This window comes from Trichechus manatus, unplaced genomic scaffold (assembly GCF_000243295.1).
Source record: "Trichechus manatus latirostris isolate Lorelei unplaced genomic scaffold, TriManLat1.0 scaffold00014, whole genome shotgun sequence".
NCBI classification, from domain to species: Eukaryota; Metazoa; Chordata; class Mammalia; order Sirenia; family Trichechidae; genus Trichechus; species Trichechus manatus.
Window position 1 is genome coordinate 1,071,399 of NW_004443950.1, and position 14,317 is coordinate 1,085,715.

General features: G+C 52.0%; 1 protein-coding gene across 1 annotated transcript in view; it reads right to left on the bottom strand.

The window, feature by feature from the left end:
- PSKH1 (protein serine kinase H1) overlaps positions 1 to 14,317 on the bottom strand; it is a 27,254-nt gene that overhangs the window by 3,484 nt on the left and 9,453 nt on the right. The window contains exon 2 of the mRNA XM_004371471.2: positions 11,679 to 12,705. Within this exon, the coding sequence (XP_004371528.1) occupies positions 11,679 to 12,635 (957 nt within the window). The 5' untranslated portion in view covers positions 12,636 to 12,705. The remainder of the gene's footprint in view (positions 1 to 11,678; positions 12,706 to 14,317) is intronic.

Here is a 14,317-nt window from a genome sequence, read left to right on the forward strand (position 1 = left end):
TGGGTTGTTACCTGATGTTACTGATTTTCTAACCGGAGGACTCCCTTTAGTATTTCTTGTCATTTTGGTTTGGTTTTTGCAAATTCCCTGAACTTCTGTTTATCTGGAAATGCCCAAATTTTGCCATCATATTTGAGAGAGAGTTTTGCTGGATATATAATTCTTGGCTGGCAGTTTTTTTCCTTCTAGGCTTTACATATGTCATCCCATTGCCTTCTTGCCTGCATGGTTTCTGCTGAGTAGTCCGAGCTTATTCTTATTGACTCTTCTTTGTAGATGACTTTTCGTTTATCCCTAGCCTCTCTTAAAATTCTCTCTTTATCTTTGGTTTTGGCAAGTTTGATTACATCTTGGTGACTTTCTTTTGGGATCTACCTTATGTGGGGTTCAGTGAGCATCTTGGATAGATATCTTGTCATCTTTCATGATATCAGGGAAGTTTTCTGCCAACACATCTTCAACAGTTCTCTGTATTTTTTGTTATCCCCCACCCCCCCACCACCTTTCTGGCACTCCAATCACTCATAGGTTACTCCTCTTGATAGAGTCCCACATAATTCTTAGGGTTTCTTCATTTTTTAAAATCCTTTTATCTGATTTTTCTCAAATAAGTTGGTGTCAAGTGCTTTATCTTCAAGCTCACTAATTCTGACTTCCATCACCTCACTTCTGCTCCTGTGACTTTCTATTGCTCATCTGCCCTTTGGAAAGCAAATCTCAAGCTGTGCTAGAAGAAAGCAACAGGGAAATCACATTTCCAAACAGCCACCTGACAGGGTTCCTATGCCCATGGGCCAGTCTGCAGGGGTCCCGGGGAGACACTGGCCCTCAGGAAGAAGGCAGTCAGGGGGGCCCATGAACACCTTGCAGTCCAAGAGCTGTGAGGGGACCCAGGGAGCCACAGCTGCCTACCCCCCACCCCAGCAGCCTGGTCCGCATCCCTGAGGGCTTGCATAACTCGGCTCAGTACCCAGGCTGGCATGCAGTGACTAGACCAGATAGTTGCCACAGCAGCTTTTGGTTCACAACTCTAGAAAGTCCCATGGCTTGCTGCTGCCACCAGACCAAAAGAAGCCACTGGGAGGGGCTAATCAGTAAAGATCCCAGACACTCACTGTCACACCCATCACTCGAGAGACAGAAAAAAGCAGGCCCAACAGGGCCCCTGATGGACATAGCAAACCTAGATCTGAACGGTTTGGGTCATGAGAATACCTATGCTGCCCTGCCTGGCTTTCTGTGGTCACCAAGAAAAAGCGAGATAACTGGGGAACACACTGCAGCCTGGCCTGTTGGCGGTACAGCCCCAAGTCAGGCTTGGCAGCCTGGGCTAGCCCATACAGGGCTGGGACCAGGATCTGGCCCCTACTTCTTGGTCAAGTCAAAACACAAGAGGGGCACCTTCTTTGCAGAGGATGGAGTAAATGGTGGTGAAGCTGGGTGCACCAGCCAGGAACCTGAACATGATGGATCAGAGGTTCTGCCACTCACATCCACACCCAGCCAAACCAAGGCCACCTACAGCTCTAAGCCAGTGGCACCCCCTACAGAGATGCAGTCTTGGATGGGCCTCTTACCAGATGCACCACGTGGACTTAAGCATCTCCATCTCCGGAGTGGCACAGGCTCACACCAGGCATTGACCCCTGCTGCTCACTGAATGGCCAGGCGGTCAGTGCCAAAGCGAGCTGGATTGATCTGCCCCTCCCACTCCTCCAAACTCTCTGCCTCTCCAATTACCACAGACATGACGCTGTGTGCAGAATGCCGAAGGACTCATTTGTCTGAGGGCCAGCCCAGCCTTCACAGGCAGCCCCAGCTATCCCCATCCTTGAAAAGCTGTGAGCAGCTGGGCCAGGTGGGGCCCCCAAGCCAATTCTGACTCAAGCCATCCTGGCTTGAGAATTAGGTGTACCAGTGGCACCCAACTTAACCCTGGTGAACTGGAGAGTGTGCAGAGGGAGGTTCAGCAGGAAGGTGGTGCAACCTGAAAGGTCCTTGCCAAGCCCACTGACAGCAGGGCGGGGGTTTAGTTGATTCCCAGAACAGTGGCCACCAGGAACCCTGCTGAGGCTTCCAACAGGGGTCAGGAAGGAAACAGAAGGCTTCCTGCACTCACCCATGGCCACGCTTCTGACCTCAAGTCCAGTTCAGCACCTCCTAAGAAAGCGTTCAATACTTGCAGACCCACCCACCTGCTTCCTCAACATGCTTGGGCATCTGGAGCCACGTGACTGTGTCTGTCAGCCTATGGCTGGTGACCGGGAAGCATTCTGGGCATGAGAAAAACACCCTTTGGTTTTCCTCTGCTCCAAAAGTGCTGGCTCTGGGTGGAGAACAGAGCTCTTACCTCAATATACCAGGGACACACATGGGCCTCAGGTGGCTGATAGAAGGGACAGGCCCCAGGTACCACCTGGTCAGTCTCCCAGAGGCTTCCACCTGCTTCTGGGCTAACATGAGCACAGGGCTCAAAAGGAGCATGAGAAACAGACTGTTAAAATGTCAGTCCATGGCTTTGCCTCCAGACACTCAGGTCTCCCAATGCTGCTGCTCTAGTTCTAATGTCATAATGGCCTCGTAAGAACACTACCCAAGCCACTACCAGTAGCCTTACCTTGCGCCCAGGTGCTACGGAGGCAAAGGAAGGAGCCAGCTCCCTGGCCTGGACTACAAAGAAAAGAGGAAGCTGCTTCCTTCTAGTAGCAAACCCAGCTCCCAGGCCCTGCCCTAGACCCTCCGGTAGGTGGGCCTGATCACTCGCCAGTGAGGTTGGGAGAGACAGGCCCGGTGTCTCTTCTGGATGGCAGTCTGGGTGACAGATTAATGTGCCAGACTGCAAGCCCAGAGACCTGCATTCTAGTTCTACCTCTGATGCCACCAAGCAGTGTGACCTTAGAGAAGTTATAGCCTCCTCGCTTTTTACATAAAGAGGCTGAAAGTCATGAATTCTGAGTCCCTTCCAGTTTCTAAAAGTTCTGGATTCTAAGAAGATGCCTCTCTATCTTTCTTCTTCACTTGGCTGCATAAGAAAAACAGAAGTATATCATCTAGAATGTAAGCTGACTTTACCTCTTGATGTCCATGGGTTCTTTATCCAGCCCATGATGACTCTGGGAAAGGTGCCCTGGCAGAGAAGGTGGTCCCACCAAAGAGCTGCTGGGGAAGGAAGGGAGGAAAGAAACCTGGGCTTTGCTACCATGACTCACTTCTTCCCCAGTTTTGTCTCAAGATGTATTTTCAGACCCATATTCCAACCCTCAAAGGCCTCCTTCCGGTACTTACGTGGGCCTGAATGAGAGCAAGGAAAAGGGCACAGGAAATTCTGGGAAATGGAGCTTCAGGTTTACTCAGGAGAGTATGACAACAGGAATACCACACTTTGATGCTGCCCACGAGGAAAAAAGTTTTGAAAAACTCAGCAGAACTAGACCCTGTGTGGCAGTGGGGGCAGCATCCCCTCTTCTGGTCAACACACTCACCATCCTGCTGCCCGGGCTTCCAGAACAGACAGAATCCACCACCCTGCGACCGAGCAGGGGGCGGGTGGGGGACAAGCAGCAGAAAAAGAGAAGGATATAGGGGGAGAGAGCCTGGAGGGAGAAAAATAAGAAAGAGAATGCAGTTTAAGAAGAGGCAGAAAAAGCAGACAAAAAATGAGAAAAGGCATGACAACTTCAAGGTTAATAAAGCTGCATTCTGAAACTTGAGATGAATAACAATGAAACCTTGTGCCCCCACCTGTTCCTGCCCAGGGCCCACGAAGTGAAGAAGAGGGACAGTAGTGAGACAGGTGCCACTCAGAGTCAGGAAGGGTTTTGCTTGCTCGCTTTGGAAACAGGAAGATGTCAACAGCCTGTGCCAGCAACCGAGTAAAGTCTGTTTTTAACAACATCCTGGAGCAGCCCTGGAAGGTTCTGAATTTAGGAACCTGCTCCAGAGTAGTCTCTCTTCTATCCCCTCTCATAGGTTCTGCTGAGGCCAGGTGGTTTGCAGGGCCCAACCTGGCTTTTTAAAAGAGAGAGAGGAAAAAAAAAATTTTCCATCCATTCTAATTTCTCAGGGAGTTTGTAGCCTCAGAGACTGTGTCATGGTTTGAATTATGTCCCCCCAAAAATGTGTGTATCAATTTGGCTGGGCCATGATTCCCAGAATTGTGTGGTTGGCCTCCATTTTGTGATTGTAATTTTATGTTAAAGAGAATTAGGGTGGGATTGTAACACCACCTTTACCCAGGTCACATCCCTGATCCAACGCAACATAAAGGGAGTTTCCCTGGGGTGTGGCCTGCACCACCTTTTATCTCTTAAGAGATAAAAGAAAAGGGAAGCAAGCAGAGAGTTGGGGACCTCATACCATCAAGAAAGCAGTGCTAGAAGCAGAGCACGTCCTTTGGACCGGGGACCCTGCGCAGAGAAGCTCCTAGTCCGGGGGAACACCGAAGAGAAGAAGGCCGACAGAGAGAAAAAGCGTTCCCCTGGAGCTAACGCCCTGAATTTGGACTTTTAGCCTACTTTGACTGTGAGGAAATAAACTTCTCTTCGTTAAAACCATCTACTTGTGGTATTTCTGTTATAGCAGCACTAGAGACTAAGACAGACTGTTAGCATTTCACCTACAGCTGTGGCCTGTCTCTCATGGTCTGTGTCCCTGGGATCCTGAGCAGACTCAGCTCAGGGTAGGCACTTGATGAACATGGATGACAGGGTGAGAGAAGTGATGAAGGTGAGTTGGCCTTCTGCTCCAAGGTGCAGGGCCACACTGGGGCAAAGTGCAGTTCTGGGCATCATGTTTCCATGGGGAGACAGACAGTGTGACCTCATGTGATGGGAGAACCGACTGGAGAGGCACAGCTGGTGGGGGTAGTTGGACCAGGTCACCTTTAACCATCCTGTCCAACCGACAGTCTGCTTCCAGCTCAGAGGAGGCAGGAGGGGATGTGTGTGGGAGGCTATCAGCAGATCTAAAAAAGGTCAGAATGTGGGTGAGACAACAGCCCTGGCAGCTTCCAAAGGGACAAGAGGGCCTATGAAAGGGCACTGCTATCCAGGTGGAGACACACAATGAGAAGAGCAGGAGAGGGAGAGGATGGATGGCGTGCCAGTGCTGGCTCTGAACACAATCCATGATGTACCCCCTTTGTTTGAGAGAGCTCAGGGGATAGGGTGGGGGTGGGAAACAGCAGTGATGAAAAGCAGCTCTGACATTGGTTAACGAGATGTAGGTGGTCAGAGCAAGGCGCTTCTGTAGGAACGGCTAAATGCAGCAGTGTGGCTGGATGGGCACTGTTTCTGCCACACCAGAGGAGGGTAGTACTATCCGGGGAGTGTGTAAGTCGAACAATGGCAGAGGGATGCCTGGAGGACAGGGCTTCTGGGAGCCAGGTGGTAGCCCAGAAGTGGCACATGAGGGGCTGCTGCTCCTCTCCACTCAGAGCCTGCCTCCTGTCCCCATGTGGCCCTCTCAAACAGACTCCCGAGCTGCTGTCCAGGGAGTCACCCTGCCTTCCTCCAAGTCTCCAACCACAGTGACCAATGAGAGCCCACTGCCCACACCCAGTGGGCCAAACCAGCCACCTCCCAGTGACCTGTCAGAGACTCGGCCTGAGGGCTTCTGCTCCTGCATTGAAGAGGAAGATGCAACCCTTGAACACCAACTGTGTACCAGAAGTTCTGTTGATGGAGGCAACCTGCCCACACAGGTATGGGGGCATCTGTCATCCTCATGGGACCCTCGCACACAGACAGCTTCATCATCCAGCACTTGACATCCAGCCACTACCAGCAGGTGCAAGGAAGAAGGGCTTAAGGCTGCCTCACAGCAAAGAAAAATTCTAAATCAATTTGCGTCTCCTTCTGTTGTCAGCTATTGAGACACACAGGAAAGCCATTCTCTGACTCTGGGATTAGGGGCAGCAAGGGAAGAGTGGTGAGCTGATGGGTCCATCACAGCCCATCCAGACTGGAGGCAGGACAGCTGAGCCAATAAAGGCAACCAGCAAAATAAAAGCATGAGCCAGGAAACATGCTACATGCCTCCCTGCATTCCGCTCTGCTGCCACCATACACGTCCTGTCCCAGCTTGCCCAAGTCCATGGGTAGTTCTCCCCATGGCTCTGGAGCAAGGGAGTTAGATTCATCCCTACTCATCGTCCTGATTGATACCTGTGGCATATGGGGCATAAAAACTGAAGAGTCAGAGCATAGGGAGCAGGCTGCATGACCAAGCCTCACAGACACTGGCCACCTTCACCTGGAGATCACCCAGACATGCCACACCCTCTGCCACCTCATTTTATCTTCAAGACCCCAGAGCAGAATGGTAAGGATTATAGTCACTTTGTGGAGGCCATGGGTGGCACCAACAGTTAAGCACTGAACTATCAGCTGAAAGGCTAGCAGTTCAAACCCACCCAGAAGTGCCTCAGAAGACAGGCCTGGTGATTTGCTTTTGAAAGGTCACAGCCTTGAAAACCCTAAGGAGCAGTAGTAGATGGCAACTAACAACATAGTCACTTTAAAAAGTGGGGAAGAGTATGGCGAGGAGGTGGTCAAGGGAAGAGCTGAAATGGGAATGTAAATGTCAGCACTGCGTCTGGACACCATCCCACTGCAGGGCTATCAGAGCTACGAGACGGCCCAACTCACTGCCCCTGAATGTGCACCGGCCCCAAGTGGACAAATGGTCAGCCTGCAGCCCAGGGACCTACCCCTGGGAAGCCCCCTCCCACCAACACCTTTCTCCAGGGAGTGGCAGATGGACTTTGGAGTGGGCTTCCACTCCCACCAGCACTCTGGCCCCTGTGGCAGTACTCACTCTCCAGAACAAGTTGCCCTGAGAGCCTGGCCCTGGCCCACCTGGCCCTGGTGCAATTTGCTGGGTGCACCCACAGCTCAGAGACTGGCCAAGCAGAGGAGGACAACAGTTACAGCTGCCAAATGCAGCAGATGGCAAAGCAGCTGATGCATCCATCAATCTGCTATCAGTCCTCCCAGAACTTCTCCATATATCCTGCCCTAGGAATAGAACTCTTGACAAAAGCAATGGCATCAGGCCAGGGATGTCACATTTCATGTCAAGTGAATCACAGAACCTCTGAGTTGGAGGGCACATTACAGTCCCCTAACACGAGTCCAAAGATGAGGACTCACCTTCCTTGTCACTCCTTTAGAAACAGCACCCCCAGCCCTCCCGGGGCCTCCTGTGACAGAAAGCTCACTCCCTCCAGGTGGCTCTTTGTCTTCAGACTGCTCTTGTGCTCCCAAAGGCCTTCTTCACACCTGACCAACCTCTGTCTCCCTACCAGTTCCAGTATGACCATAGCTTGGCCCTCTCCACTCCAGTATTTTCAGTCACTGGGCAAAAATTCAGATTTCTCTCAAGAGAGCCTGCCACAGGCTTCTCCTTCTGAACACTACCTCTTCTTCCAAGATTCCTGCATTTGCTTCTAAGAAGTGAAGAGCACATCCACCCCGGGACTTCAAACCCCTTTCTTGCCTGTGTCCCCAGGCAGGTCTGGCCAGCAGCCTGCTAAGTGCATCTTCAGCAGACTCCCCAACCTGGAGTCCAGCTCCCAGAAGAGAGCACTTCCAGTTGGCCTGGACAGCCCCATCTGTCTGCCAGCAGTCACTTTTGAGTCCCTTCTCAACAAGCACCAACAACCATCGGTACCTCCCTCAGAAGCCAGACAAAACCCTCCTCACAGTCAGCACTTGTAAAATACTCCAGTTCAGCCCAGCAAATATTCCAGCAAATACCTAATGTGCACCCAACAGTCTGGGACCCAACAGCAGAGAGCTTATATATCTATACACACAGTGTCCTCAAAGACTATACAGACCAGTGAAGAAAGATGGGTCCACAGACAACAGGCCGAGAAAGCACTGAAACAAAGACTCCAACACTTGCTGAGGCTCATACGTCAGGGAGAGCAGACTGCAAGAAAGGCCAAGAACTCTGACGCCAAGACAGCCTGGATTCAAATCTCAGACCTGCCACCCTCTAGCTGTAACATCAAAGGCAAGTTACTTAACCTCACTAGCCGTAGCTTCCTCATCTGTAAAATGGGGATTACACCTACCCGGCAGGATTGCTGTGGAGACTAGAGATGCTGGATGTACAGCACCTAGACAATAGCAGTGGTCAGCGTTATTCGGTAGGAAGCAACCTTTGAACTGTACCTTTTAGAGTTGGTCAAATTTCTGAGACCAACATTGGGAGTAAAAGCTTAGTGAGGAGTGAAGAGATTAGACACCTGGGGCTTGTGCAGTGCAGGGGCTGGGGCAAGCATGGGGCCTGTGCTGGAGGCTACAGGATCAGTATTGTGGGGCAGGGTGCTAAAGGAAAAACAACTTGGTGTGCTTCCTCTACCACTGGGTCCACTGGGGATGTCAAAGCAGGGCTCTACATACTCTCTGGGCACAAGGGCAGCCTGGAACACTAAATCTGCCCTCGCAAGTGGCTGCTCCTCCTGCAGAGCTGCAAGTCCCCCACACGCCCTCTCTTCCTAAACTACAGCTCACACAGCACCATGTGGAGCCCACTCTCCTGAATCCCTGATTTTCCCTAAACACCTCCAGGTGGCCAGGCATCCTCACCCCAAGCTGGGATTATTCCAGCATCCCCCAGGGGGTCTTCCTCCTGCTAACCTCCTACAACACTTTCTGCAGCATCCCTTCACTATCAAGAACCCAGAGGGCTCCCTCCCTCCCACCTAACACATCAAATCCCTAAGCAGTCCCCAGCACTACACAACTCCCACTAAGGAACACCAGGCCTGTCCCCAGCCTCTTCAACTTTTGCCCTTTACTCCCCGCAGCACCAAACAACCTCCTATTTATTTTGGAGCACAGCCAGCAAGATCGCCTACTCTGAGTCGCCTCTTTCTCAAAACCCACCCCTTGCAGGAAGCCCTCAATTCAAGTCCACAGAAACCACTGAGCCTGACAGGGGCTGCATGGATGGAGCCCTCAGGGAACAAACACACTGCACAGGGCCTGGTATACACGAGACACCACTATGAGGGAGGAGGGGAACAGACACAATGCCCCTAGAAAGGCAGCCAGTGTTATGAGACTTACTTTCTAGTGAGGAAGCATACCCCTCCAAACTCTGCTGAGCATAGAAGGGGTGGTCCCTCATCTGCACAAGGAGCTGACAGCAACACCCTCTCACCAGGGCATGATCTCAGGTTTTCTGGTAGGGCCTTGCTGACTCAGATGGCCTTCACATGGACAAACGACTATCACACAGTGTAAGGCAGATGGCTGGACGGAGGGCGGGGCAGGGCCCAGCCCTAAGAAAAGGGGCCAGCCCAGCAGCCTGGCCTGAGTCCTACAGCCCATGGTCCAGACTGCCCAGGCCCATGGCCCATGGCCCATGGCCCATGGGTTCAGTCTGTGGCCATTTCCTATTCCTAGTTCTCTCTCCCCAGGCAATCTCTGGTTCCGTGGGCATGGGGAACAGTTAGGTCTCTCTGCGTTTTCCCCAGATTCACTTGGGGATAGGCAGGACTAGAAGCTGAACAGAAAGACGGATGCTTGGTCCCCAGGTCAGAGAGCCTGACCTAATGATGAGGGCCCTTTACCCAGAAAACACCCCAGACAAATCCTTCCCAACCCAGAGCCCTCCTCAGAGGGTAGTGGAATCTGTTCTCAGGGTCAGCCAAGCTCCTGTAACAGACAAGTGCTGCCAGGGTCGACCAGTGATTTGACTCTGATGTTTTCAGCTCTAGGTGAAGGGTACTGGGCACTGAAGGCTGGGTAGTACCCCTTTCCCCCCAGACTCATGCCCTGTGATTCTAGCAGGGTGGGAAGAAGACTCTCAGGACCCAGTCTTTTGGCTAGAGTAGGAGTGGGAAGCCTGAATCCCTTCCCCACCCCATTCATTTGTCATTCTCCCACCCCCAGATAATCAATGGCCAGTTAGCAAGACTCTACAAGTTCCAGTTAGATAAACTGCCTGATCAACAACTGCCAGAATCAGGAACTCTTGTGCAAACCTACAGAATTTTGGGAAGTCTCTCCTCTGTCAGCACTTTATGGAAACCTCCTTCCCATAGCTAGACTCGATGCCCCCTGCCCCCACCAGCTGGACCCTCAACAGCCTGGCACCATTCAGAGCTCCAGGGGCTGGGCTCCTAGAACACAGCAAGCCAGGCAGAGCCTTGGCACAGCAACTGCCTCTGTAAGATGGATTCTGGGTCTTCTGACCTGCAATCAGACCCAGCCCAGAGTGTAAGCCAGATGGTGTCCTTTGTGACCACCGCAACCACAGCCTGGGCTTCCTGCCAGTCAGCATTTGTTTTTGTTGATTCCATTTGGAATCAGGAAGAAAATGTGAGAAACTTTAGGGGAGAGGTGGAGAATGCCCCAGTTTTGCCTTCATCTGTGGCCAGCCACTACATCTTCACCAAGGCCAATCCACCAGGAGTTTGGAAGGCCAGAAAGGGGGTACAGCCAGAGCTCCTTTCCTGCAGAAGCACTGCCAAGCTGATGCTTCGTTGCCTCCAATATGGGCTGGGGCTGACATGCCCTGGCTAAGCTTTTCCTCCTCCAGCATCACAAGAAAAGCTGGTGGAGGAGCCTCTTGGATAGGAATCACATACCTTTCCAGTCCCTGACGGCAGTAGGAAGAGGAAAGAAAACTTCCTTTATTCATACCAGTCTTAGCCAGAGGGAGAAACTCTGAATACCCCAGGCCCCAAAGGTGATGGCGCCCCTGCCCCACCCCATCCAGCCAAGTATCTGGACATACCTGGCAAGCCTCTTTTAAGCCAGCTTGCCCCTTGTCCCTATTGGACCCATCCTACAGCCAGGACTTCATTCCAGGCCCTGTTGCCCAAGACAAACACAGGGGGACATGGTTCCTACTAACCCCAGGATGCCAGTCTCTCAACCTTAGGCACCCACAGATCTATCTTAAAATTTCAGTTTCAGCTGCAACCTCATGTGGTTCTCCAGAGCCTATATAAGAACAACTGAATTTCCCAGGTGCCCCTACAAGATCCTCTGTCTGACCTCAGCTACATATGAACCTGCTGCTCAAGCCACTGCCCCAAGCCAGCCTCCTGCTTTCTCAGTCCTGTAACTTTGCAGATGCCATCCCCCTTCTCCCAATCTGACTCCTCTTGGCCATTCTCCAAAGCCCAAGTCCCACCTTCTCCAACCCTCTGACCACCCAGTCCACTTTTATGGCACTTGCCTAAACCTTCGTTCCTCCAAGTGAAGTCTGCAGGCCAGTAGCATCAACATCACCTGACTACTTGTTAGAAATGCAGAATCTCAGGCCCCAACCAGCCCTACTGACTCAGAATCAGCATTTTAACACAATCCCCAGGTGATCTATACGAACATTAAAGTCTGAGAAGCACAGGCCTCTACCACTCCCTGACACAGAGCCCTGCTGGCACTTCACTTTTCTGCACAGATGTGAGGATAGACATGATTAGAACAGGACCTAGCACCACCCTAACCAGTCATTCACTTCACAGCCAGATGGCCTTCCCAGAAACAGAAGTGACACCTCCTTCAAATACCTGCCAGGACATTTTGACATCACCCGCCTGGCCCCTTGCGTATGGCCCACAGAGCACGTCCTTTTGACTGAGAGCTGCAGGATACATCCCCCGGCTCAGGGGCCTCCCTGACATCCCCAGAATTGGGGCAGGGCAGACTCACCTCCCCCGAGTAACTGTACTTGCCCCTGAGGATCTGCCGGTACAGCCGGGTGCGGTTGTCATCCTCAAAGGGCATCGTGCCACTGAGCAGGATGTAGGCGATGACACCCAGAGCCCACATGTCTACTGAGTTGGTGTAGGGCTTGCGGACCAGGACCTCAGGGGCGATGTACTCAGGTGTGCCACAGGTGGTCTTCATCAGGCAGTCATCACCCTTCTTGCGGGCACTGGCCAGGCCAAAGTCGGTGATGATGATCTTGGAGTCTGTGCCCGGGTGGTAGTAGAGCAGATTCTCAGGCTTGAGGTCTCGGTGTGTGATGCCCAGTGCATGCAGATACCGGACGCCATCCAGCACCATCTGCAGCACCCGCGTGGCATCACGCTCAGTGAAGGAACCCTTGGCAATGATGCGATCAAAGAGCTCTCCACCAGTGGCCAGCTCCATCACCATGTACACACGCTCCTGCGTCTCAAACACCTCCACCAGCTGGATGATGTTGGCGTGACGCACCCGCCGCAGCACACGCAGCTCCGACTCACACACCTCCCGTCCCTCCCGGTACTTGGTTTCAATCATCTTGATGGCATATGGCTGCCGTGTCGCTCGGTGCTCCACGCGTACCACCCGACTGAAGCTGCCTCGGCCAATTAGGGCCTTGATGTCATACTTGGCCGTCACACGCGGGTCGAATTTGGCCCTGTACTTGGCTACCCTGGCCCTGCGTGGCGGTTCTGAGGGAGGCTCTGTGTGGCCAGTAGTGGGGGCACCAGGACAGGGGTGTGCGTGCTGATTGGCTGCCAGGGACCCAGTTTTGAGAGGGCCAACACTGTCCACCTCCGTGATGAAGTGCTTGTACACATCACTCTTGGTGCCACTGAAGGGTTCCACCTTCTTGACCAGATCCAGCTGGACATCCTTGGGCGGCTCAGGAAGGACCTTGCTTGTCCCACAGCCCATCACGGACACGGGGGCATCCTCTCCAGCACGGCTGGCAGGACCTGCTCTGCAGGCAGCGCCCCGTCTACACCTACACAGTCAGAAGAGAGGGCAAGTCAGTAGAGCCAGAACACCTCTGAATGGACACCAGCCATCCACCTCCCCACCTGCCGTCTGTACACCAGGGGGCTGTCAGATCCCTTCCCCCACCCTACTGTCCTCAGGGACTCCAGAGGACCGATCTCAGGCCTCTGCCCTTACCCTGATGCTCTCACGTCCTCAGCCAGGACTGTGTGGCTGGTTCCCAAATCACTGTGTCCAACCCTGTCTGCCCCAGACACTCCCTGCTCCTCATCTTCTCCTGGGCCACACCATGCCCCTGTCAATGGTGCAACGCTACTGCCAGGTACCTGGACCCAATATAGCTCTCATTCTACCCTCCCTCCTCACCCCCACTGCAACATGTCACAGTTCAGGCGCCCTCACTACCTCCCACCAGGGAACCCCTACAACAGCCTTCCCCTCCTGTTCTCCCTATAACAATCTACCTGACACTTTCCAGAAAGATTAATCTTGGAAATCTTAGCTTGTTACAGCCTGTTCACTGCCCATCAGGTGAAGTTCAAACTCTTTGGTGGGACAGTCAAGGCTCTTCTCAATCTAGTTCTAGAGGATTTCTTCCATTTTTATTACCCACTACTGCTCCCTCCATCAATCCCTCATTCCAATCAAACACATCATTCCCACATACACATGCCATATTTTCACATCTCTCTGAACTTTCTGTTCCCTCAGTCGGTCATCCCCAACCTTACTCAACTTCCCAAGTACAACTCAAATGGAAGCCTTTGAGCCTTCCCTGAGGGTTCCAGTTAAGAATCATCTTCTCTTCCTCTGAATTCCATCACCTAATATCTGCCTCTCTCAAGGACTCATCTTGTACCACGTTGATACACAATCTTCATGCCTCTCCAGGGTGCCTGGATCAAGGCCATGCCCATCGAAGGTGACCAGCATATGTTGCTCCAGAAATGGCATCATGCTCACACTGTACATTCACAAGGCCATTGCTACCCTGTGACAAGCCAGTCACCGGATTTCCTACTAAAATGCTCCCAAACATGTCTAAAAGGATTAAGGATAATTGTTTTTCTTTATTTCTACATTTTTCAAAACTTTTATGTTGAGCCATTTTGCTTTTCTACTTCAGAAAGTAATTAAATTTTAAAAAGAAGATGGCCCTCCCTGCTTAATGGACATCTAGCTAATTTCAGCCTCCCACACACTCTTTCCTGCCCCTCAAAAAACTTAGCCTGATTAAGACTGAAGACCTGCCTCTAACACAGTTCCTTGGAAGGGAGGATGGCTTTGGCCCCTGAGTTCTTGGAGCCCAGACTCAATGGAGGGTCTAGATGAGAGGCTAGGTCTGAGTGCCATGGTCTTGACTTAAGCTCCTTGGTGTCTGAGCCTCATGTTAGTCTTCAGCCCTGAGAGAGGGACAGAAGTATGCACCAGGCTCAGCTGTCACTGCCCCCATCTCCTCCCTACTCTGCTTGGGTCCCTTATCCTAGTTGAATTTCCATGATTTTTAAATGTGTAAATCATTCCTTTTTACTCCGACTCATCTTTTCTTTTTTTTAATTGATGTAATTAAATGAAGTTTACATTTCAAGTTAGTCTCCCATACAGAATTTTTTTTTTTT